This window comes from Neolamprologus multifasciatus, chromosome 3 (genome assembly GCF_963576455.1).
Source record: "Neolamprologus multifasciatus chromosome 3, fNeoMul1.2, whole genome shotgun sequence".
Taxonomy (NCBI): Eukaryota; Metazoa; Chordata; class Actinopteri; order Cichliformes; family Cichlidae; genus Neolamprologus; species Neolamprologus multifasciatus.
Window position 1 is genome coordinate 24,128,430 of NC_140441.1, and position 26,004 is coordinate 24,154,433.

General features: G+C 40.9%; 2 protein-coding genes across 2 annotated transcripts; one reads left to right on the forward strand and one right to left on the reverse strand.

Annotated features, from left to right (window-relative positions):
- Positions 1-186: 186 nt before the first annotated feature.
- Positions 187-10,037, forward strand: LOC146522126 (uncharacterized). Its single transcript, XM_085153922.1, has 7 exons — positions 187-1,211; positions 1,422-1,542; positions 2,841-3,010; positions 3,143-3,321; positions 3,604-3,766; positions 4,228-4,352; positions 4,456-10,037. Exons 1-7 carry the CDS (start codon positions 1,148-1,150, stop codon positions 4,762-4,764), a joined length of 1,131 nt encoding a protein of 376 aa, XP_085010048.1. The 5' UTR covers positions 187-1,147; the 3' UTR covers positions 4,765-10,037.
- Positions 10,038-10,523: 486 nt separating this feature from the next.
- On the reverse strand, positions 10,524-24,713 carry pik3c3 (phosphatidylinositol 3-kinase, catalytic subunit type 3). Its single transcript, XM_085153915.1, has 25 exons — positions 24,305-24,713; positions 22,663-22,851; positions 22,344-22,487; positions 21,414-21,543; positions 19,644-19,730; positions 19,341-19,436; positions 19,172-19,243; positions 18,951-19,055; positions 18,259-18,351; positions 17,940-18,125; positions 17,560-17,690; positions 17,046-17,127; positions 16,871-16,938; positions 16,673-16,778; positions 16,079-16,195; positions 15,650-15,781; positions 14,160-14,288; positions 13,921-13,990; positions 13,755-13,819; positions 13,591-13,675; positions 13,428-13,502; positions 12,801-12,969; positions 12,238-12,328; positions 10,989-11,114; positions 10,524-10,835 (listed from the first exon to the last, which is right to left on the reverse strand). The coding sequence occupies exons 1-25, from the start codon at positions 24,367-24,369 to the stop codon at positions 10,821-10,823; spliced, it is 2,628 nt and encodes an 875-aa protein (XP_085010041.1). The 5' UTR covers positions 24,370-24,713; the 3' UTR covers positions 10,524-10,820.
- Positions 24,714-26,004: the final 1,291 nt, after the last annotated feature.

Here is a 26,004-nt window from a genome sequence, read left to right on the forward strand (position 1 = left end):
CATTGGAGCAATCCTAAACAGTCGTGAAACCCATCATCTGATGAGCAAAGACAAATCTGTATTTCCAAAAATTCAGTCCTCCTTTTATTCCCCACATTATGGAAGCTTGTTTTGAGGGTGGGGGGGGGTTTCAATATTTTGGGGGGTTTGAGTTTGTGCTCCCCCCCCCCACACACACACACACACACACCCCCCCACCCTTTCTTTTTTCTTTTTCTTTTTTTTCCCCTCAGAAAGTGGACTACATACTGAAACCAGAAAGCTTCTGGTCTCGAAGCTTTATTGCAAAGACATTCTGCAAATTCATAAGCAGATATTTTTATAGTGATTAACCCTGTGGAGCCTCCATCCTCATAGATTAGTACTACTGGAAGTATCTTCCTGTTAAAGGGAAGTTCTTCCTTCCCACGGTCACCAAGTGCTTGCTTGTAGGGGTGTTGTCTAATTGTTGGGTTTTTCTCTCCAACATTGTAGGGTGTTTATAAAGTGCACTGCAGCACCTGTTGTTTTTAATTAAGTAATAAACTGAATGAAAATGTGCAGTTTGGTTGACGTTGATCACAAAGAGGAAATCCTGCATTTGAATAAACATTTAGGTTATCCTTGTTGTTTCAGTATAAACGCTGCAAACTGGAAAGTTTTGCCGTGTGTTGTGGCAGTTTGGCAAAGAACCTTTAATAACGGTAGAAAGGAAATTATTTTTTAAAATATACTCCTTTTTGTGACTTAAAGGTGTTTGTGGTTTGGTAGCCAAGTATAAAATTGGCAACTGAAATGGGGTTAATGAGTACAGGAGCACCAAACGATCAGTAAAATGAACACTTCTTTCTTCACGTAATTTCCTCTGGGATTAATAAAGTATTCTGAATCTCATTACCATCCCAGTCTTGATTTTTATGGCCCTCCTCTTTAAGGAGATTAAAGCCTTTCCTCTCCCTTACAAAATCACCAGCCTTCAATTAGATCCTTCTCTCTCTCCACCCCTTCCACCGTCCTGCTGTCCTCAGGCCCTCATTCTTGCCTGCAGCTTACTCAGTCTCAGTGCTTCTTTACAGGTGCATTTGTCTTGCTTTAAAGGGAGTCAGTCACCTCCAGGACTTTACACGCTCTATAAGCCCTTTCTTGATCCAGAGGTCAACAGGTTGTCATGGAAATGCATAGTATAACCTGGTTGATGGTGCTGCTGGGGTTGTACATCCTGTTCATCACAGGTAGGAATTGAAGTCAGCGTTGCTGTTAAAGCCCCCTGTTCAAACTGTGCTAAAAACCAGTTTGCATCAGGTCGTCTTCTCCCTCTGTGTGCACTCGTGCTTTAAAGTGTTAACAAAATTGGCACAATCGGACTCTGCTGACCAATGAGAACCTCTGTGTGTGTTATGTGTGTCTATTTTTGGTGTACGGGTTTCGTGCGAACTTCCCAGGGTCGAGCGAGTTAGTCTGTTACACTGCAGTGGAATCACTGGACTTAGGTTGCCTCCTGCAGTGGGATTGTCCCCATGCCAGTCCTAATACCACCTACACTGTGCAGACAAAGACGCAGGGGTAAGTCTGTCTGAGTGTGTGTGTGTGTGTGTGTCAGAGAGAGAGACATATTCCTGTAACCTCACACACTCTGATTTTACTTTGCAGTTCATTGTGTCACGTTAAATTTTTTCTTTTTTTGAGCTCACTTTTATCTCAGCACACTTTATAGCCTTATTTCTGCTGGTGTCTACAGCATTGGGTACGTTAAATTAGATGATCATGATTTTACTGTCTTCAGACACTTTTGGATTTGGCATTGGATCAGCTGTTAATATATAACTGCACAGTTACATTGTGCATGCTGATTACAATAAGAATACTGAATTATGTGTATAACAAGAAACACAAATAATTTAGATTCTTGTGGAAAGGCAAACAAGAGTATATATAATACAGAGGAGTTCATTAGTACCAAAAAATGAGGCCTTTAAAATGATTACAGTAACAACAAAACGGAACATCATGAGCGTCACAAATGTAAAATTCAGAATGCAGAACTGTTGGGAGGTATTATTGTCAACTGGTGTCTCTAATAAACTCCCAAGTAAATGTCCACTGGACGTAATGAAAATAACTAAGAAGATTGAAATGCAACAAATGCCCAATGTATCTATTAACCGGCCTCATACTAACATCTAAGGTACTGTGAAACTTCTTGAGCCAGCCCTCATTTCTTCATATTTTGCTAGGAGAATGGGAAATGATAAATTATTGAAACATGAGCAAACATGCATGAAAATGGAGAATATGAGGCAAAAATTGAGATTGTACAATTCTAAGAGTCAGTATTTGGTATGACCACCTGGGATCACTGTGGTGCTGAAAAATGAAGCTGCTGCCAGTGTGAGATGATATTACATTGTGGATAAAAATTGTACTTTTCTGTGTTCATAATTTCATCAATGTTGACAAAATTTCCAACAGCACTGACTAAAATAGAGGTACAGAAACCATGAACGAGCCTCCACTGTGTTTTATACTATGTGTTTTGTGACACAAAACTTGGTTGTAGATAAAACCCCCCGAGTACAAGGACTGGACTGAAAATGGATGAAAAAGCATCCAAGATCCAAAGAAAAAACTTAAGAGACCTACAGGAAGCCTGCAGAACTATTGTTCAAGAGCACTTTAAAAATGACAGGATAGTCTGAGCCAAAGAAAAAAGGGTTGGCTTAAGACTTTTGCAGAGTCTGCTTTGCATGACATTACATATTTAAATGGTATGCATATATGGTTGAATTATATCATATGTAACTTTAAAGTTAATTCTAAATGCAATACTTACTTGTTCTTTAATTTTGGTGTTACTATTGCAGGGACCCGTGGCAGGATGTGCCATGGTGCATCTGGATCTCATCCCAAAGCTGTGACATTTCTCAGGTCTTCTCAAACTTTGAGCTCTACAACATGATTCGCCTTGGTGTTCACCTCAGTCCCAGCTCCACTGTGTGGCTCAAACCATGCAAGTTTGACTACAGTGACTTCAGTAAGTAACAGTCCTTAATGTTTCTGTAATGAAGCGGAGTGAAAATATGCCACAGACTGAGGAGACTCTGCAGGTTTACTTTTCAAATATCATGGGTGGTTTGAATTTGAAGCCTCTGTCTCTCCTCTGCAGACTTCAGTCCTCCTTCTGTTTCCGTCTCTTTGAAAGACGACCAGATGGTGGTGCAGGTGCACTTCCCCTGTGCTGCCAACAGGAGGTGCTCTCTGGAGAGGTGCTGTCCCATCTCTAAGTTGATTGATCCCTGGACCACAGTGACTGTGTATACTGAGCCGAGTGGTGCAGAATACCAGGTGTGGCTATGCTTTGTCTCCAGTTCTACTGATATTTTAGAACAAGGAAGTATTGTGTTCAAAATGAACTTTAAAGCTAAATACACTTTAAATATGTAGTGTTAGTTTTAGGTTTTTCTTTGGCTGCTTTGTCACTGATTTTCAGCTCAGTCCTTGTACCTGACCATTTTCAAGGGAATGTTTGTTTGTTAAGCTACTTAAGATTGACCTGAATCATTCAAGCAGCAATACCAGTAGTGGTAGTAGTACCAGCTACACATTATACATGCTTGTTTCTTGCAGAGCCGCACAGTCTGGACTCAGGAGGTCGTGTCGTATGTGGAGTTCTCCGGTTTGCCTCTGGGTCAGAAATATTGCGCTGAGGCCAACTTCTCCTTCCCAACTTTTGCCATGGCGGCTTCACCGAAATCAGCCCCTCAGTGCGTTGAAACAGTCGCCAGTTCAGGTGAGGAGATGAGATACAGTTTACTTTAAAAACTAAAGGTTGCCCAATTAACAGCTACCCGAACCATCTTCACGTTTGATAGCTTAAGAAATCACTGCTGCTTCTATAGTTTTGACACTGAGAACAGAAAACAGACCTGTCCATGGATCATTCACAACACATCCTACTTTCATTAGTTGTGAGGTCCAAAATACTGCTTAGGTGCTATTAGGATACTAAGAACCTCCCATGAAACTGCAAGACAGCCTCATAAAGACAGCTGTGCTTGGATCCTTAAACGATGTGAACCACACTTCATAAGTCCAAGAGGTCAGCTAGATCTCCTGCAGAAGCTTGCTTGCCTCTTCCCGCAGCTTTTCTGGTGATGCAACTTGTAAATCTTGGGTCTGAAATGATTTAGTGTAGTTCTATGCTTTTTTGAGCAGAGACATGTTCAACCTGCATGCATTTCTTCCCTACAGGGCTGCTGCCGGCGCTGTGTATGGGAATCGGCCTGACTTCCCTTCTTCTTTTCCCAATTCTCATCATGTATCTACGAAAATCAAGACAAGCTACACCAGCCACTGAGAATCAGCCCAAGGCTCCGGTATGATTTATTGTGTTTCACTTTATTTCACCCTCTGTTTTTCTAAAATACTTAAACACATGCAGTTTTCCAGAATAAAACATTTCTTCTTTCATTCCTTAAGTCGTCTGTTCAAGATCCGATCCCTTTGGTTCCTCTGTCCCCGGGTACAGTCGACCCTTGTGAGATCCACTTGGAGTTTATTCCTGACCATGTTTCCACCGAGCCCTTCTCTGGTATTGTGTCCAATCAGAATCTAAATCACAAACAGGGAAACATGCAATCCAGCAATCGTCTCAATTATGACACCAAATTGGATGAAGTGTACTGGGACAGCGGAGGGATGGAGCTAGATCGCGGCCTGGACTCTGGCATCAGCATCCCACCTGTTTCTCGCTCTTCTGAAGAGACATGTGGGCCCCATGGAGACTGATACTGAAAAGTTGAGAGCTTTCTCTTCGTGAATGTTGCTCTGTAAGGCTGGAGTTTGCCTCTTTCTCCCTCAGGGATGAAATAGGAGACTAAACTGCTCAAAGTATGGACTGGTCCATTTAAAATGTTTGGATGTGTTTCATCTATTATGGTCAAACACATTATGATTATCTGGAAGTTGACAACAAGTTGTCTTCATAGATTTTGGAAGCTAAACCTTTAAGCAAACATTGACGAGAAGGCCCTAAACACAGGATAAATTGAAGCCTTAAAAACTAGTTTCAGAAAACCTTTTCTGCTGATGAAAACCAAGTGAGAGGACTGAAACCTACAGACTGACTGTTAAATAGATACCCAGGTTCAAAAATGAACTGTAACAGGAAATTGTCTTTTCCCCAGTTTGTAAGTACACATACACAAAATCTTTAGCTGAAGTCAAGAGCACCTGGTTAGATTTTTTGTCTACAAAAAATAAATAAATCTGCAGAACTGAGTTAACTACAATCACACTAAAAAGAACATTTACACAAGACTGGATAGAGTCTTAAAAAATAAGTACACCCCATGATTTGGGTATCCAGACGAGTACCCAAATCATGGGGTGGTACTCATGATTTGGGAGTACCCCAAATCATGGCCCCAAATCAGGCCCTGTGCCTGTAAAACAAGTCTAAATCATCACCCGTGCACCACCGTGTGTCACAGTGGCTATGACGTGTTTGGTTTTCTCCAAATGTGGTGCTGTACTTCATGGCCACACATCTCCACTTAGGTCTCATCTGTCCAAAGAACATTGTTCCAGAACTTGTGGTTTGTTCAGAAGCAACTTTGTAACCTCAGCCGAGCTGCCTTTTTTGTTTGTAGAGAGAAAAGAGACTTTCTTCTGACAACCTCTCCAAACACATCAAACAATGCTCAGTTTTTTTTCCAATTGTACTGATATGAACCATTTAAGTGGCTAACTGAGCCCTGTAGTGTCTGAGAAACAGCAAAAAACCCGTAAGCTATGTCTACCTTGAGGTGAATTTGCTGGGATGGAAACTCCTGGGAAGATTTAGCAATGCGTTAAAACACAAATCAGATAACTGCCAAAACGTCTGCTTGCATATGCTGTCAGACTTGCTGATGAACAGGTAATCAAGTGCATTTGATTATCACCACCCTCTTAATTTCTGTCGAAGCAGTAAAAGATGTCGTTTTTCATAGGATTACACCGAACCTGCGATTGCTTACTTTTTCACATGACTGGCTCAGCACTGCAAATATAAAGACAACAGTTTGAACCATTAAGGTCTGTTAGCTTAATATTTTAACCTTTATTCAACTACTTCTAGTACAAAATAGCAGTGATACGTTGTGTTCACCAGTGACCATTTCCCCCCAGTTATCCATTATCAGCAAATAATTTCAGTTGTGCTATTAGCTATTTCGATTGTTATCCGTGCTGTTAGCTTGCAGCTGAAATGCTAGCCATTGCAGTATTGTGTTTCAATTGTCTATCCATGATAATCAGTGGTATCATTAGCTTCTCAGATATGTCTAACTGTTAGCCATATTGCTTTTTAATGATCAATTTCTATCATTTGTTCACATTTTGGATGTGTATAGTTAAAAGTTATTACATGGGCTGACCTCCTGGGAAGATTGTAGCAACACATTAACGCACAGTTGTGCTATTAGCTATTTCAGCTGTTATCCTTTTTATCTTACAATTCACATGCAAGCCACTGTACTACTGTATTTTAACTGTTTATCCATTATATTCGATGCATTACCTTTTGAAATATGATAGCCAGACTGCTTTTAATTACCCTTTCCTATTATTTTGACCAATATTTTTTAAAATAATTTATGCATATTGCCGTTACTTAGTTTTTTAAATTCTGCTTCTTATTTTTTTTGAGGGGGGCGCTGTCATGCTTGTTCAAGTCCACCCAGTTCTGTAAACCCCCAGCTGCTGTAGAAACAGGTTATGTCCTAATTGGGAGTTACTGTGAGGCTTATAATGGGTCCTCAGCACCCAATATTTGTCTTCTATTTTGGTTCTAATTAACAGACTGGTTGCTGTGTTGGTTGGTCAGGGGGCACCAGGGTTGTCCAATGAGTTTTCATGAGCTCACCCCCGCCAAGGAGCGTCTTTGACGTGGATAATGGCTCCCTTAGGTTTGTTTGGGTGCCGTCTGTGCTTAACCTCTGAACTTTCCTTCCAGATTAGGCATCACATTGCAGAGAGAGCGATAAACAGAGGCCACCAGTTTACTGCTCACACTATGATTGTGTTTTGTTGTCAGCTATGAAGTAATAGAAATGTGGCTCCTAATCTGAAACCTACAAGCAGATTCCTGTCAGATATGAGTCAGTGTTTCAGGAAGAGGTTTAGAGAACTAGATGGTGAGTGAAAATTATCAGTCAAGCAAAAATAGTTTATCTGGGAGGTCCAAAAGAAGCCGTTTTGTGTGCGTGTGTAAACGTCAACTTACTCGGAGAGTGGTTCTTGTCCCCCCTGCTTTTTGTGCTGAATTCCACTCCAAACCATAACTTCATAAACAAGAGCTAGGAAAACTTTAGACCCCCCACATACTGCCGGCAGCTCTGCCGATAACATAGTGTGTTATTTTTCTGTCATTCATTGCTGTAAAATGTTTCTGACTCACAGTTGCCCCATCAGAGCTTTGCTGCCTCTAACCCGTGACTCGCACCTCATCCTGCATGAAAACAAGAAACATCTTGACATCTCACTTTTTTGCCTTCTGTTTTGCTGGTGTTGCATTCTTTCCGCAACATTGGGAAGTCCTGCGGGTTTGGCCATCCAATATTGTTTGTTTCCCCATCTGACTTTTCCAGAGTCCACAGAGACCTGGGGGGTTACCAAAGCTCCACATACAAGCCTTTGGTTTGGCTTTGTTAATAACTACAGCGAATTATCTGCCATTTGTATTATTCAAGAAGTTTTCTTGAACAGGGTATTTTTTTTTATCAGCCTCCAGTCTGTGACAGCTCTCTGCTTCTTGATAATGACATGGAGTTTACCTATAACACTTGTTTACAAACTGATAAATTATCCTTGTAGCAAAAACTTTCGTAATCTTAAAGTCACGTTTTCCTCTTAAGGCTTAGTTAATTGTGTTGAAAGTGATGGCTTTTTAATCTCATGCCTAATACCTAATCTACATGTAGTTTAACACAACTTTACACAATAATGTTTAGAGCACCTCTTGACCATTTTGCAGCAGTGAGGTTTTTATGTTTTTCTGGTTTGGATGTGTGCTGGCCCAGACTCCTAATTTAAAAAGTCATTGCTTCATTGTATAAAGCAACAAGCAATATGAAGAAAAAAAAAATATATTTGTGATTTCTGATCCTTGAATGCAGCTCAGCTACAAAAGAGTTTGATAAAAATAGAACAGGTACTAAAACACTGCTTACAGTGTAGCGAATCTTTTCATGAGCGAAATGAAGAGTAACTCCTACCTGGTATTGTGTGAAAAACAAATTGCCTCCTAAACCTAATAACTGGTTTTGCTGTCCTTCCCACTAAGAACGGCAATCAGGCATTTGTGATTACTGGCAGTGAGTCTGTCACATCACTATGGAGATACTTTAGCCACTCCTCTTTGCACAACAGTAGTCACTTTCCCAGCATGAGTGACCTTTTGAAGGTCCTTTTAAAGGTCATACCAAAATATTTTAATTGGATTTACGTCTGGACTTTGACTAGGCCACTCCAAAACCTTCATTTTGTTTGTTTAGCCATCTTGAATTGGAGTCCCTGTTGTGTTTCTGACCATTGTCCTCCTCTATAACCTGAGTGCTCTTGAGCTACAGGGCATGAAGTGATGGTCCAATACTCTCCTTCAAGGTTGTTTGGTAGAGAGCAGAACCCATAGTTCCAACAATTACAGCAAAGCAGCCACAGACCATCACACTACCATCACCATGTTTGACTGCTGGTATGAAATGCTGTATTAGTTTACGTCTGCTCGGACTCCAACCCTTCAAAAAGTTAGGTCAGTAGTAGTTTTTTCCTTGAACTCTCCCATGGATGTCAATTTTGCCCAGTCTCTCTCATATTGTTGAATCATGAACTCAGAAATCAGTAAAGGGGGCAAATACGTTTTCTCTTTAATATAATAAAGATGCTGTTGGATGATTAACCATTGTGAAGTAACCCCTGTGGGTTAAAAGTTCAGCTAATACTGAACTAGATGAGGTTTGTTTTCAGTGAAGATTTGAATCATACTGGAGGGACAGAGGACCTGACCTTAGTTGAGGCGAGGTAGGTCCAGAATTTCCAGGAAGGCCTCTTTATTTATTCTCTGTCATCTGATCAGGATATTTGGTTTTGATAGATTTGTTTTATGCCAAAGGGCATCTTCTTGAGCCAATGTGTAAATCTTCCAGGTCAAAAGAACGATTCTGTTTGTGGTCACCGTTCCTGGGTACAGAGCAATCGCATGGCGAATGAAAACAGGTTTGTGGTTGAACCTGATGTATTTGGACTGTTTTTGAGAGCCATTCAACAGCTGCAGTCCAAAAGTTGCATAATGTCAGGAAAAACCAAAACAAACCAAAAAAACCCAGATGTGCTTACAGACTCAGAAAACATTGGTTCAGTTTAGTTTAAGTATTAAAGTGTACACATCACCTTGCTGATAAATGACATTAATATTCACCTTTAATTCTCATATTAACATTTAAGAGACCGAATTAGGTGTGCACACAGGTGTTCACTGTTTGTAGACTTAAATCACACCTTTCTTGGCTGCTACTTCAAAGCACATTGTGCGCTGTCTGTCCTGCGTGCTGCACAACAACATTCAATATTTAGTATTTACTGCTGTTTACACTTAGCTAGATTAATGCGATGGTGTTGTGTATAGTATGTTGCTTTGTTTTGTTTTGTTTTTTTGCTTGTTTTCTATTCTTTTTCTCTCAACAGGTGATCCCGGAGATATTTTTTTCCCCCCTTTCTCACTGTCCCTCTCCCCTTTTGTTTTTCTTTTCCTTCCTCTTTCTTTCTCCCTTTCCTATCCCTCACTCATGTCTGTCCCGTCTGTAACAACTGAAAATAAAATAAAATAAATAATAAAAACAAAGGTCGATCAAATGGACCAATACGGCAATGCCATGATGATCCATTTGGCAAAATAAATCCATTGGGTATCCTTGTTGGTCTTCAGACAACAATTCTGACGGCTAAAGAACCAAATGGGACAGGCAAAAAAATAAAAAATAAAAAAAAAAATAAAAAAAAATAAAAAAATAAAAAAATAAGAGATCGAATTAATATTTACAGATTTTAATAAAAGCTACCATAAAAGTTTGAGACTGTTCATTTCTTTGTAAATGAGTAAACTTACAAATCGAGCAGGTGATCAAATAATTATTTCATTTAGAGTAAGGCTGAACTTGATAACTAACAGAACAAACACTCTGGGTCATTTAACATATTTTAACTTGTTGTTACACACTTGTAACACAGATAACCAACTTATCAGAAATGGATACTAATAAATGTATATCTTCTGCTTCAATCACACACACTGGCTTATGTTTCATGTCTCTGTGCCTGGCAGGAAATACTTAGTCACTCGTTGAGTGACTCATCGACCCTCTTGGGGTTCGACTTGTTTCCACCCCCAGCGTCGACAGTATGGCCGTCTGCAGATGGGCAGCAATGCTCAATTAAGAAACATGCTGCATGTCAAAAACACTGCATGTCAGCACCCTTTTTGGACTCAAATGCTAAAAAAAAAATACACAGAACATCCAAATAGTCGTTTAGTTTAACAACAGTCTTTTATTTGGCCATACATTAGATTTCAATCATTCGTTCAGGATTTAATATACACGATATATACATAAGCAGATAAAAGACGTCAGCGTCCTCGTCTTGCAGTAAAGGTTGGCAGTGCAATCTTGGCCTTTTTAACAGTGTCACTGGGTTCCTTTCATCTTCTCCCACTCACACGTGCACCCACGCAGACGGCGTCTGTCGGCTCGGAGCCGTTTGATCCTGCTGCTCAAGTTCGGTCCAGTTCAGCCTCTCTCCTCTGTTCATCTGCGCCAATACTGAAAAGGGAAAGAACAAAGTGAGCTTAAAGTCAGCAGTTTGAACGCTGAACAACAGAAAAGTTTGGTCTCATCTTGGTGGAGGTATGGGAAGAAAGGTAAACTTATGCTATCAGCTATTTAGCTTCTGCGTTTTGAATTATTTACACCTACCTGTGCAAATTTGTGTATCTGCTCGACGACAGCAGCGAACAAAGCTCCGACGCTCTCATCAATCAGACTCTGCATGTAGTGAACCGCCTCCTCGTCCGACAGGTCCAGTCTGAACTTATCCTGCACCTGGAGCCACATAAATATCCACGCATTAACCCTTTATTCATCATTGTATTATTTTAGGGTCTTTACATTACAATGTAAAGCACCTTGAGGGAACTGTTGTGGTGATTTGGTGTTATAGAAATAAAACTGAATTGAATTACCACAGGACCATTTTACAAGTGCGCTTTAAAAGACCTTAACTCCGTTTGTAGTAGAGACAAAATTCAAATGCAGAGAACAGAAGACTAGCTTTACGGGCATATTCATATTATATCACTGTAGCACAAAGCATTCACCTCCACCTGGATTTTACTAGGTGCTCTTCACATTACTTTAACTCCCCAACCATTTTGAGCTAGAGGGAAAATTCAAATGGTTCCTGAACGAAGATGGTTATTTTATCATTTTAACCTCCTAGGACCTGGCGTCCACATATGTGGACATCACATTTTGGGTTATTTAGACCAAAATACTTAATTTTGCTCTACAAAGGCCTGATATCCACTTACGAGGACATTATACTGCTACTGTTCTATCGAAATTTTAAACGAATATCCTCATATGTGGCTCTTATTTTTCTTAGAAACAAAAATTAGGCAAAAAAAAAAAAAAAATCTTTGTTTTACATTCATCAGGTTCCAATCAGCCCAAATATCAAAGAGAAATTAAAAATGCATGATGTGGAGGAGTTCAGGTCTTAGGAGGTTAAAACCAAAATTACAAAATGACTCAGTGCATCCTGTGTGATATTTGGGTCCCAAAGGTTTAAGTAATGTGAACTTTAAGGGTTAACCAGACATTTCTTGGTTACAGATAATGGGATGCTCCACAGGATCACGCTGTAATCTTAATCAGAGATTCATGGCAGTGCATTAACAGCTCTTTGACTCAGTTTGTCTCAAATTTACTTAAACTTTACTGAACAATATTCATAATAAATAAAGCATGATTTGTTTCATGACAGCTAGTGTCTTCTTAATCCCTCTCAGGAAAACAGAGGGGGATTAGCCTCCTACAGACTTTCTGTAGGAGGCTACAAAGACAACCCGAGTACCCTTAATGACCTGAGCCCTGAAAAGAGCTTTAAGGGTGACTCCAAGCAGACTGTCAAAGGGTAAAGAGCTAAAGCTACCAACCACCTTACCTTCTTAACAGTTTTGTCAGGCTCAAGAGCGATGTCAGGAATATTGGCATCCACCATGAGAGAGAACAGGTTCAGGATCAGGTTGGAGTACCTGAGGAAGTGGAAGACGAGGAGCATATTGCACATTAGCTACAGTGGTGTCCATTAAAAACTAACAATGCTTTCCTTGTATTACATGTTTGCAGTTTTACTTGAAAGTAGCTTTTCAAGCTTTAAGGTTGCAAGTAAAAGTAAAATATAACTCCCAAGGATGATTAATCAAAGACAATATTTGATAAACTTCACATCAAAGTGTTTTTTTCAATCACAGCAATGATCATCGTCATTAAACGTCTTTCTCAGACAAATTTAAAGACTTTTCAAGCTGCAATACAGTTTAGATTTTTTGCTTTTTAAAAGTTAAAACCAGTCTGATGATGGATTAGTCCTGTTTAATATCCCTTTAATCCACTGATTAAATAAACTCACTTAAAACCATGTTGGTATGTTTGTGTTGTTACTGTCCATATTCAGAGTTTGCTTGGCTCAGAATCATCGTTTTGCTTTTATGTGTTTGCATGTACCTCCTAAGATGAAGAAAGGCGGTGTAGCACTGCTTCCTGAACTCCTGGTACTGTTCGCTCTGCATGCCTCCCATACCCTCCACCATCTCTTTGCTCAGCTTCATGGGTGGAGGCAGCGGTTTGGGGTCTCGGCCAAGGATGTAGCCGAAGTCAATGTGGAAGAGCTTCCCTGGATGGAGAAAGGTGAGAATTAAAAACAAACTTAGAAAGTAGGAGGTTTTGATTTCTGAGATCATGAAATCCTCCAGCGTGGAACTACGGAAGCTTCTTAACTCAAATTTATGAGAAAATAATGTGAATTTTCAAGTCAGAAATTTGAGATATTAACTTCCAATGTCAACTTCGGTCTACCAATCCAGAATAAAATGTTTTTTCCCAATTGACAGAAACGAGCTTTCCTTCGCCTCTGATTTCTAAGAAAAACAGATACATCTACTGGGGGCTCGCAAGGTTGTCCTTTAAGTCCAGTTGTTTTAAGCTTTGATACAGTGCCACTGGATAATAATCTAACAAGTAAGCCCTGTAAACATATGGAAGTCACACAGCTACCTAAAGCTACATTAGAGATGACACACAGGCTTGATGTTAGTAAGTTAGTGTGTCTGAATACGAGTGTGTTTGCCTCACCGGTCTTTGTCAGCAGCAGGTTGTCCAGGTGTCTGTCTCCCACTCCCAGGATGTACGTGATGACACAGTAACCAGCTGGGAAATAACGAGAGGCACATTGATCAGATATTCAATCGGCTCCTCCAGCAACTAAATGAGCACAGATCTGTTACAAGCGTCTCACCGCAGCTCTTGACGTAGGTATCCATCACCTCTGAGCTGATGCCGTACGGCCCTTTTTCACTTGGCGCGTGCTTCCTAAAGAAGCTCTGTCAACACAGGATTAAAATGAGCACTTAAATCGAAGCAGCGCCCTGACGCACCGTGCCTCTGACAAACTCTGCTCACCTGGATGTTGCCTTCAGTAGCCAGAACTTCAGCGACAGGAACCGACTGGACAAACTGCATAAAACCTAAGCACGCAACACGTTTTCTGCATTAGGCTGAACATCTTTAATACTTTGAAATCATAACAGCTTAAAACGCTGCTGCTGAGTTACTTCGTTCTTCTTACCGTGCTTGGTGCTTGTGGCCAGAACTTTATAGGGTGTCAGCTTCAGGTCCAAATTCTCTTTTCTTAACAGCTTTAAGACAGAAAAAAATGATGATACACACTGACACAGACTCCTGACTCATGAAGATAATCTTGGACTTTGTCTCTCATCAGTGATGAGCTAAAATATTTTTTTTAAGCAAAAAACATCATCTTCAACTTCCTGGGGGCATTCCCGTCTGTTAACAAGCACTTCTTACTTTGTCCATGAGTGAGATGATCTGCAGGATGAGCTGATCTTGTCTCAGGTCGTCTCCGTGTTTGAAGATGACTGGATATGTGGCTCCATCCTCAGCCTTGAAGATCAGTTTGGCGGGCATCAGAGCACTCTGACACACAAACGCGCAGAGAAAAGCCTTTTATTTTTGCATAGCTACTGCTCGTAATCAGGACAATCTGCACCAGAGCAAACTGCACTGAAATCAAAGGCGGACATTCAAGCCTCTGCCTTTCTAACAGCACCACTGATGACTGAAGGGATATAACACAGTGGTCAGGGGATCACATCAAGTACAAGTAAATTAGTACCTGATAGTGAAATTAAACATGAAAGCACCCCTGTTTTTCTAATGTGCATCAAACACACTGCTAGTAAGAGAAAAGACAGTCTATTTCCTCTTAAGTGCCTGCAGAGGCTCTGTGTGTGAGATCTGATGCTATGGAGCAAATGAACGATGAAGTGAGCAAATTTGCACTTTTGATGAGTAATGACCACACCCGCGGTTACATTTACAAACTGTCTGAAGGCTGTAGCTGAGCTGCTGTTTAGCTACTCCACCTGCCTGATCATTGAATTTACAGTGCCACAAATCACCATTTATTCTCTCATGTTATCAGTTTATTTAAATGGTAAATGGACTGATTCTTATATAGAGCTTTTCTACTTTAACTGAGCACTCAAACAACATATCACATTCGCCCGTTCACACACATTCATACAAGCACTGTTTTCTTTCTATCTAACACTCACACTCTGATGAACACAGAGATCAACTTGGGGTTAGCATCTGGCCCAAGGATACTTCAACATGCAGACTGGAGCAGCCAGGGTTCAAACAACTAGCCTTCAGATTAGTAGATGACCTCCTGAGCTACACCCGCAGTCTCACAACGGAGAGACTGGGGAGCACTTTGTTGAGCTGAGCTACTTTAATCTGATAAATGTGTTTGTTTTAACTACATTTAGTAAGAAATTTCTTTTAAAATAACCATTCAAAGTAATGAAAAGCGCATGAGAGAGGTGAAAATGAGACAGTAGCAAGAGTTAACGAGGTTAACTGGGTGGTGGTGAGACCTGCTGTGATGTATGGTTTGGAGATGGTGGCGCTGACAGAAAGACAGGACAGCTCAGGCTGAGTAGTTTGGAGACAAAGTTAGAGAGGCAAGACAAGGACATGGAAAGAGTTGATGTGATGGATGCTAGAGATACAGCGGATTTGCCACTGTGGACACCCCTAAAGGGAGCAGCTAAAAGAAGAAGAAGAAAGTCATTTCTATTTTTTGACTTTGAACTATTAAATTTGAGAAATCCTACTTTACACTTATATTTGATTTTCTGTATCAAAATAAGGCTTCCAGCCACATACACAGATAGTGTAAAGTTAAGGCGAAACAAGAGTGTCCCATGCCACGACAAAAAAAATGCCTTTTTGGTCGTGACAGCGAAAGGATGAGGTAAAGGCTTCTGTACCTTGAAGAGTGTGGCTGTCTCTGGGATGATGCCTTTGATCCTGATTTGAGGCTCCAGAGGAAGCGGAATCGCCTCGATCTCTGACAGGTTCACCTTCTCGTTGTCAGCCAGCAGGGCCTGAAGTCGCTCTGTCTGCAGACACACATGAAGGTTTGCTGACATTTACACAAGTAAGCAGGATCAGTGTCACCAGGCCCACACACCGAAGTCAATTAAGTGTTTGCATGTGTGATTAAGGAGTGCTTTTATTAAAAGGACAGCGTACTACTGCGTATTAAAACAGGAAATAAATACAAACACTTCTCATAAATAAACCATGTTCTGGAAATATTTGTTGATTTACTCAGATATAAAAAACATGGGAGCCTACACAGGTGGGTTTTTTAAAAGCACATTTAACACCGAAGCTGTTTTGAATATTTTTGGTACCTTCTTCTTGCGGTTTCCGCTCTCCCGTTGGACGGCCTTCATCAGCTGCACCAGTCTGTCTACAAATGTCTGCTGGGCAGCCAAGAGCGACCGCATCACCCTCACGGTCTTATCACCCTGGAGAAAAGCAAAAGTGTGAGCACACAGCAGTGGAGACACACACACACACAGTCCGTTATAAAGCTTTGCTACATATTACATCAGTCAGCCGCTTTTATTGTACAGGCTTATCAGACCGGGGCAAATTTGGAACAATCCAGAATTTTAAAAATGACCCATTTACACTCAACTCCAAACTCTTTTTCTTGACAATATCCTTAAATCTCATCTAATAATATAAGTCCAACAAAGGAAAATACACTGAGACTTATTTTTATAACATTATGATCCAACTACGACACAGCTGGCAGCGTTATTTTGGGTATGCTCTTTGATAAATGAAGGCAGAAAGTGATTAAAATAAGACACCTTATTGGTAAAAGCATTGGGATGCAAATAGATTTTTACAGAGTAGCAGGGTGACATGATATATAACACTAACTCACACTCGATGAGACATCAGCTAACTTTGCCAAAGTAAGTTAAAAATCTGACCTTAAGCAAAGCCTGACTGAACCTCCTCATGACGTTCAGGTACATCTCGTGGGTCTTTGGATCTCTCTGCTGTGTGTCCTGATCTTCACACTCCACAATCACATACCTGAGGAAGAAACGTGGATTTATATACACATTTTTATGACTAACTTCTTTTTGTCCAGGCAGAAAACAAAAAGCACTGTAAAGAGGACTCACCAGTACAAATAGTTGGCAAGCGTAGAGTTCTTGCAAGCACGAGAGATCAGGAACGTGCAAAGGTCTTGCTGCAAAGACGCGAGGACACAATGCTGTGTTACGAACAACTGATAGGACAACATGACAGAGCAACGCACTGTCCACAGGTCCTTTATGGGGATTTTTATTTGCTCACCTCTAGATTCTCACTGTCAGCTCCCTCCTTTCCCTTCTGTGGCGTAGTGGATGATCCAGATGAACCAGAAAGAATTTGGGAACTGCAAAGCATGTGACAGTTTTACACATCAACTTAAAAGGATCGTGTATATGTTACTGACAGTTGAAGATATTCTTTTTAAAATGTGTGCATTGTTCATTCTTATTTCATTCTACGTGTAAGTCAGCACTGTGGCAGATCTGCAGCTGTCTGGATCCAGCTGCAGATCTGCCAGTAAAATCATAACATTCAATGAGTTCATTGCGGTTTCTGAAAGAGAAATAATCAGATCCTGCAGATCGGCTGATGCTCTCTCAGCTGGGGAACATTTGGGGGTAAATTTAGACCCAGAAAGTGAACAAAAAACCCCAACACATACTTGAGTCATCTCAAAGCCACTTTTAGACATTTTCAGTTTCAGAGCCAGAAGAGAAGCTAATGCGACCAGCGGTGTTGACTCATTTATTAACCAGAGTGGCTTTAAAGTACTGACCTGTCCAATGCAGCGTCATCTGAAAGTCCCTGGCTATCTCTCTTGCTGCCTGGATCTAAACCACCCTGAATATCACTGAAGTTCTCATACTTGAGCGCCTGCACCAGCTGAAGCAGGTACATCAGCAGGTCCTAGAGAGGAGAGACAGGAATTATCATTATGATTTCAATGTAATTGATTTAATGCTCCTGGTTAAGCTTGATTTAGAGCCTATGGTGTAGTGATAGGGATTGCTGGTGGCTTTTATACTTCTGGTTGCATTGCTCTGCCATTACAGAGGAAGTGGAGCTGATCGTGTTGGAAAGTTTAAATATGGAAAAACATATTTGTATTCAAGTCTTTTAAAGGTTTTCCCACCCACACACGACCTGTCCTCCTACCTCATCATCAGCCTGCTGCAGCCGAGCCACCGCATAGCGTCTCACTGTGGGGTTGGTGAAATGGGATGACAGCAGCTCCAGAGAGTCCTCCACATCCATGGGCTTCCACTTTCCCAGCAACTCCAGAGCCTGCTTGGCCTCCTGGGGCAGATCCCAGTTCACACACTTGAGGAACTTTGTCAGGGCCTGCAGTCAGAGGAGGAGGAATCATTGAACATGTATACAGACGTAGCAGCAGCAGTCGCCGGGGGAGGAATAGTTGGAAGTTACACATAGTAATGTACACTTGGTTGTAACGGGGAAGACACCAGCAGCACACCTTTTCCTGTGTGGTGAGGTAGTATCTGAACTTCCACACCAGGTCCTGCTCTTCAGAGCTCAGCTGCTTGGTTGGAGGGTAGCTAACGATGATCTGTTCATGCAAACAAACAATTTTAGATTAAAGCACGCAAAGTTATTATAGAAACATAATTGTTCTAACGATTCTTTCATTTTTTTTCACTGATCTTTTGTGATGTCTACACTCAAAAGCATCCGTCTTCTTTTAGCAACAGTCTATAAACATAACACAGAACAGTTTCCAGTTCAGTACATTTTAAATGGGTTTCTGGATCGTGTTCACATATGGATTCTTTTTCTCATGATAGAGCTTTATCCTGCATTTGTGGATGCTGACAGAGAACTGTGTTCACAGACAGTGATTTATGGAAGTGTTCATGAGCCCATGCATTGATTTCCATGACAGAATCGTGTTTTTTCCTTGAAGGCTATAAGATCACAGTCATACAATACTGATTTTTGTCCCTTGCACACAGAGATTTCTCCATATACTCTGAATCTTTTGATATCATGTGCTGTAAATGATAAGATTTAATGCTTTCTTTGTTCTATAGTAAATAAACTCTAGGTTTGTGCGATTTACCAATCATTGCATCTTATTTTCATTTATGTTTTACACAGCGTCATAGCTTTTTTGTAGTTCTAAAACTTGAGTAGCTGCTAGCTACTCACATTGAGCTGGTCACGTGTGGCAGCATTAGGCTTCAGGTCATGATCTGAGGGCCCACTGCGAAGGCTACGAGCCAGTTTGTGATGCTTGCTCTCTACCAGGTTTTCCTGTGAAGAAGGAAAAGAAAAGCCAAAGTTACAGCATGTGAATGAAATACAAGATGTGTGAGCAAACTAGCACACAACATTTATATTTCTTCAACATCATGAAATCATTTTCTCACCATCCCCATCTGTGGGTCGGGAACTTTGACAATGTCGCAGCTGGTAAGAACTGGTGATGCATCGTCTCCATCCTTAATGGCGACAAAGGAGAACAGACCAATCAGCCGACACCGTTCCAACACGTGGTATCTACCTGCTGTGTGCTGCCACTAATAATCAGGAAATTACCTTTTCATAATAGACGATGCTGTACTCCTTGTCATTTGATTTGACACGAGGAAACTCCACCATGAGGTACATAAAGTTGGAGCTGCGCTTCTCACTCTGCAGAAAGACAATTTCACATTTTTCAATTTGAAAAATGTAAATAAGCGTAAATTGAACCGCAAATACAGTTGATGATTCAATTCCTCCTAAATAAGCCTTCATATCCTTCTGAGACTAATCTTCACATAGTACATCTTATTGATGCTTTCTCGACTCGACTGCAGAGTCGGCCTGTGCAACCAGAATCGAGCTTAACAAACTCACTTCATTGATCATCTCAATCTCTCTGAAGGTCAGCCGGTCCAGCCAGTCCACCTTCACCATGTGGCCCTGCCGATGAGCCTTTGTCAGCTGGATGGAGAGATGGGAGGGTTTGCAGAGAAATGAGCGCATAATTTTAGCAAAATCAAAAGAGAAAAATACAGAAACGGCCGTTCTGTTGAACTGATCACAGCATGGCGGCTGGTGTGCAAACAGCCCGACCGATCATGCACAGTGCCAGCGGCCAATCCAGCATCTCCGCACACTCAGCAGCCAGTCCACTCATCAGTTAGTGAGTGTGGGTGTTGGGAATGTAAGCACACACTTGGCCACGAACAGGAAGCTGCGTAGAATAAATACTCACTCTTTAAAACAACATATGAACTGGTAGCAGCCTGAACACAACCTCTAATATACTTAAGCCAGCTGCATTTATGATGAATAATAATAATAAAAAGAACATGGGGAATCAGTGTGGTTGTTTTAGGAAACAAAATTTAAAAATAAAATGAAATAAAGTGTAATCCCTGATAACCTCTTCTAAGTATCCCATAAAGCTACAACGAGTCAATGAACATAATTGTGTGTCCACATAAATATGAAATCCATGCACACACGAAAACGCACCAACATGTGAAATATGGAGGACTGAAAGTGCCAAAATCAAAAATAGAGTAAAATAAAAAACTGATAAACAAATCAATATGTACTCTATTTCCTATTTCTTACCTTTGTAACAATTCACTTGTTTATTTACTTTCACATCATTTTCTAATTTATTTTTAAAAAAAGTACTGTATTATATTATTTAGGTATTATATGTCCTTAATGTGTTTCCCATACATATTTCTTTTATTTTGGCATTTCTTTATACTTCATTATGCACATAAATAGGCTTTATTATTGTCATTTTAAGTGTGTAGTTGGCTCATGATAGAAAGGTTAGCCTCCAGTCCGGTATGGTGACTCTGCAATACAGTTATGTCAAAAAGACGGTTTTCACAAAATACTGACATACTTGACTATTATATTATTTTATATATTTATTATTTTGCCTAAGCATTTCTTTAAATATTTAGTAAACAACATTCATATTTGAACGATATTTGAATTAAGTGTTTATTAATGTATCTCAAGTCATTCATTTCTTAATTTTGGCAGTTTTAATCCTCCATAACAAGCAGAAAACTGATGTGTGTAATGCTTTAAAAAAAAAAAAAAAAAAAAAAAAACACACAGCCATACATCTTCACAGACAAAAAAAAAGTTTTCACACCAAAACCTGGATCAAAATGTATTTGTAAACACACTGAACAGATTTATGCTGTTTACAGGTTTCCCACATAGAACAGTGCAAAGTGAACAGAGGTCTGACACGAGGAGGAAGTGAGTACTTAATGTCCCTGCCACAGTTTGGATTGTCCTGATGTGGTAACCATCATTTTCATACTGTGTTATACAAATGGAAATCTATTTGCAGATACATTTTGGCCATGGCCTTGTTCATACATATACAGTACACACACATAATCTGCATTGCCAACACTAACTCCTGCAGTGGTACTCACATCACTGAGTACCTCCAGGTCAGGGCCCTGGAACAGATGATGGTTTAGACAGTGCTTTGCATTGGATGGTTTCTTTTTATCCAACGTTTCCTGTTCACCTTTGACTCTACTTCATTGCCCAATCCTTTCCTTTCAGTCCTTTAGTCACTCATCCTCATCATCACCCTCCTCTTTCCTATCCACACACATGTATACAATACTATACCTTGGCGAGCCTGCCCATCTGGTCCTCTGCCAGGCTGCTGCTGGTGCGTCCCGGTGTGGTTGTGGGCTCTCCTCCATCCCCTTCCACGCCTGGCCAAACCTTCAGGTCATGCATCCCTTGCCGGAACATGCTAGAGCAGGATGGGAGGAGGGGATTTAAACTCACGCACACTACTACATACTCAGACCTTTAAACACTGATTTCAGTACGGCAGCTTTTGGAGAACATAGCAGACCAAAGGACAAGGCAAAATGTCAAGGTTCAGCTGTATTCAGCGTCGGCTCTCTTAAACGTTTTCTGGTAAAGTGTAATCTGACCTCCTTGCGTAACCAGTGGTTTGCACCTCGTTCTAAACTCTATATTTAGATTCATGGAGGAGTCTCTTGATTGTAGACTTTGACAGTGGCTGACGACCGCCTGTGCTACCCCTCAGCCTCCTAGTAGACACACCTATGGTATACATTTAAAATTCTGATTTTCATAAAAGTTGACCTCTGACTTTGACGTGCACATATGGTATCAGATTAAAACTCCTCCTTGAAGTATCGCATTCACGAGACTTTCAGAAAACTTGACATTCAAAGTCATTCGAGATTTTTGGTAGATGCACCTCAGTTATCAACTTCAAAATCCTACATGGCCTCGTTCTCAAGTTATCACATTCATAAACTTGAGTGTCCATGCTGTTTCTTGAAATAAAAGCTGAAAGTCTGCACTTCAATCACTTCTTACCGTGTTTGATTTAAAATTCCCTGCAGGGGAGTACATTAGTAAAATTACATAAAACATGTGGACCTATCTGTGTGTTGTAATAATAGGGAAATGTCATTAAAAAATTGCAAGGCAAACCTAGACTTTTCTCTCACCAGCGTGCCTTGACACATCACCTGGAAACCACTGCCAAAAGTAACAGAGCAAGGACACACTTACCCATATTTGCCAAACAGAGTCACAGTGGTTCCACCGACTGGAACGGCTCTGCCGGGCCCATAAATGTCCCACACTGTGAGAGCAACCTGGGCACTTTGGGGAAGGTCGGGGTACTTGACTGGCAACCGCAGCCACTCGTTCCAGCTGCACCGGAAAACAGGATAAACAGAGAAAATAAAATGCACGTGTAGAAGTGAGTAGCTGATGGCCATTTTGCTACAGAACATTGAAAAAAAATTCCTTTGCTTGACTTTTACAACCTCATAATCAGTGCATTACATCATATTATAATAACACTAAAAACCAGCATGGTTCTTACTTCCAGCGTGTGCTGAATGCTTTGTACGAGGTGCGAACAGGAAGGGCCAGAGGCTTTCCTTCAGCAAACACCTGACAGGTTACATAGAGGTCCGAGCAGTTCTCCTGGTAGAGCCCAGAGAAGCGCAGCATCGGGTCTTCGAGCAGCGCTTTGTAGCTCTTCTGCTCTCGCTTTCCTTCTAAACTGCCTCTGAAAGAGGGGAGAAGAAAAGGTCAGAGTGTGGAGCTGCAGTCTGATTGTTTGCTGATGTTATCAAGAGTGCTCCAACTTGTCTAGCTTCTCTTCTCACAAGTAAGTCAATATTTCTTTTGTGTTTCCTACAAAACAGATTTTCAAAGCCTGCCAAGTCAAAATATCTCCCCAACAATGCTGCAAACCTTTATTTAATTGACCTTTTTTGCTCTTCGTGTAAAGAAAACCCTGCAAGTATACTGTATTTAGTCAAGATACCATGAAAAAAAAAAAAGATATTTGCTGTTACTGAGAATTTCAATACTGCAGCACTAGCTCCCCCACCAGCAAAGAGGTTTCTGGCCTTCAATAAAAGGGAATATACCCCGGCCATGATTTATAACATGTTCAAAGTACATTTGTGTTTAAACAAATGGCCAGAAATGACAGGAAGATACACAGACTGCTGTTAAATAGGGTAACACACTCCTACCATTCTATAAAACTCTACAATAACTCTTACCTGTCAGGTATAAGAGTCCACACACATATTTCTGCATTATAGCTTATTGCAGCTGTTTCTTAGACTCACGAGGGGCATATTATTTATGAATGCATTGCAATAATCTTCCATTATCTCAGTCATACTAGTAGTACAGTGGACTGTACTATTTTTATTCATTATCCTGCTGCTGCTGCTACACAATAAATCCCTTTGTAGGGGATAAACAATAAATGATCTGTTTATCTTGCAGGTGTAGTCAACCCATTTGGAGGCAGAAAACTCCAGTGAAAATCTGACCATTATTAATTTTAATTATTAATAATAATACGATCATAATGCAATAATAAAACTCAGGAGCTGCACACAGGATTTAAATATAGGACACACTGAGCTCAGATAATAAGAGTTTAGCTCAGGGGGGCATATGCTACCTGAGTCATGATGATAACATTAAGCAACCGACTGGCCTGACAGTGCTTCTGTCTCTCCTCCCACCCCAAAAAGGACAATAAACACAATACAACACTGTAATTCATCAGAACGACGTAAAGCAGTACCAGTGTTTCTAATACATGTGGACTGAGTCTTAAAGAAAAGAAGAAGGCTTGTCTTTTCCTTTTCTGTAGGTACAAATGTAATGTAATTACGCTTTCATATAACCTAAAATTACTGCAAATGCATGATAATCTTACATTTGCACATAAAGTAAGAGAAGAACAGCAAATCGTTTCAGTTTGCTGTGATGAACGCGATCACATAACTCTGGGGCTTGTGATGGCAGTCTGCTGTCTCCTGTTTGGTTTATGTGTGAGCGACAAACAATGTGTTGGACAAACTTCAAAGTCAGAAAAACGTGTTAACGAGACACAACGCGCGCGCACACACACAAAGGAAAGCATCGCGTGCGGTCACAAGATACAGGAGTTTACGCCGCTTTGACCCAAAGAGACTCAGTGAAAAACTCACATCTTAAGTTGAACATTGATGTCCATATCACAGCTGTAAACATAGTTGAATTTATCAGTGTCCATCTTCCGACGGGGAAACTCTGAATTCCAACCAGAGACCGGATGACTTCAACATGAAATCCCGGACGGTTATAGGAGACTTTGCGAGCGGTTGTGTTTGCGACCAGGCCTCGGATCAGCACCCCGCAGAGCTCAGCTAAAAGTCCCGCCACACGGCTGGAGACGCAGTAGGTCCGGACACGAGTTTAAAAAGATGTTAACTGCCTACATTCACGATAAAGACATAATTCTAACGGCTGTCTCGCCGGGCATGATTTGGTGTTTTTGTTAGCTACCTACACAACACAGCAGCAACCGAAACCTACAGTCAGGCGAGAGCAGTCGAATTGCGATATGGTGACTGAGACGACTGAACGTGGGATCGTCATATCGTGGGGTTGATTAACCGAGTCTGATGCGGAAAAGAAGGAAGTAAAAAAAAGAGGCGGAACGTTTATATTAAAGGAGCAGTGCACATTAACTACATTAATAGAACTACACAAATACACTGGGGAAAATATTCACTCACTCATCCAGTTCACTGAATACAGGTGTTATAACCAATTCCATGGCCACAGGTGTAGAAAATGAAGCTACTAGGCATGCAGACTGCTTTTACAGAAATTTGTGAAAGAATGGGTCGCTCAAAGGGATGCTGAATTCCAGCATGGTACCGTGACAGGATGCCACCTATACAACAAGTACAATCGGGATATTGCCTCACTGTTAAATATTCCACAGTCAACTGTTAGTGGTATTATAACAAAGTGAAAACGGTTGGGAAAAACAGCAACTCAGGCACGAACTGGTAGGCCACGTAAAATCACAGAGCATGGTCAGTGGACACATGGTGCACAGAGGTTTCCAACTTTCTGCAGAGTCAGTCTTACAGACCTCCAAACTTCATGTGGCCTTCAGATTAGCTCAGGAACAACCATAGAGAGCTTCATGGAATGAGTTTCCATGGCCGAGCAGCTGCATCAAAGCTTTACATCGCCAAGCGCAATGCAAAGTGGTGTAAAGCACGCCATCACTGGACTCTAGAGCAGTGGAAATGTGCTCTCTGGAGTAACTAATCACGCTTTGCCGGATGGCAATCTAATAGACGAGTCTGGGTTTGGCCGTTGAAATTTTGGACAATTTCACGCTCCCAACTTTGTGTGAATAGTTTGGGGATGTTCCCTCACGTTCCAATATGACTGCACACCACTGCACAAAGCAAGGTCCATAAAGACATGGATGAGCGAGTTTGGTCTGGATGAACTTGACTGGCCTGCACAGAGTCCTTACCTCAACCAAGCAGAACACCTTTGGGATGAATTAGAGCAGAGACTGTGAGCCAGGCCTTCTTGTCCAACATCAATGTCTGACCTCACAAATGTGCTTCTGGAAGAATGATCAAAAATTCCAATAAACACTCCCAAACCTTGTGGAAAGCCTTCCCAGAAGACTTGAAGGTGATATAGCTACAAAGATTTGACTGACACTATATTAAACCCAGTGGATTACAAAACGGATGCTACTCAAGTTCATATGCGTCTGAAGGTAGACACACAAACGCTTTTGGCAAAATATATACAGAAATGTTGCATATGGCACAGAAACAGCAGAAATATAATTCCAAAGTATTTAAAATAAAAGCAGAACTTTAAAGAAAAA

What these genes read in the sequence shown, in the direction of transcription:
- LOC146522126 (XM_085153922.1), top strand. Translation starts at nt 1,148, where the DNA reads ATGGAAATGCATAGTATAACCTGGTTGATGGTGCTGCTGGGGTTGTAC. An exon ending in GTACATCCTGTTCATCACAG is followed by an intron (nt 1,212 to 1,421) that starts GTAGGAATTGAA and finishes CGAACTTCCCAG; the next exon opens with GGTCGAGCGAGTTAGTCTGT. An exon ending in TGAAACAGTCGCCAGTTCAG is followed by an intron (nt 3,767 to 4,227) that starts GTGAGGAGATGA and finishes TCTTCCCTACAG; the next exon opens with GGCTGCTGCCGGCGCTGTGT.
- pik3c3 (XM_085153915.1), bottom strand. Translation starts at nt 24,369, where the DNA reads ATGGACACTGATAAATTCAACTATGTTTACAGCTGTGATATGGACATC. An exon ending in CTACTGAAGGCAACATCCAG is followed by an intron (nt 13,676 to 13,754) that starts GTGAGCAGAGTT and finishes CTGTGTTGACAG; the next exon opens with AGCTTCTTTAGGAAGCACGC. An exon ending in CTGACAAAACTGTTAAGAAG is followed by an intron (nt 11,115 to 12,237) that starts GTAAGGTGGTTG and finishes ATGTGGCTCCAG; the next exon opens with GTGCAGGATAAGTTCAGACT.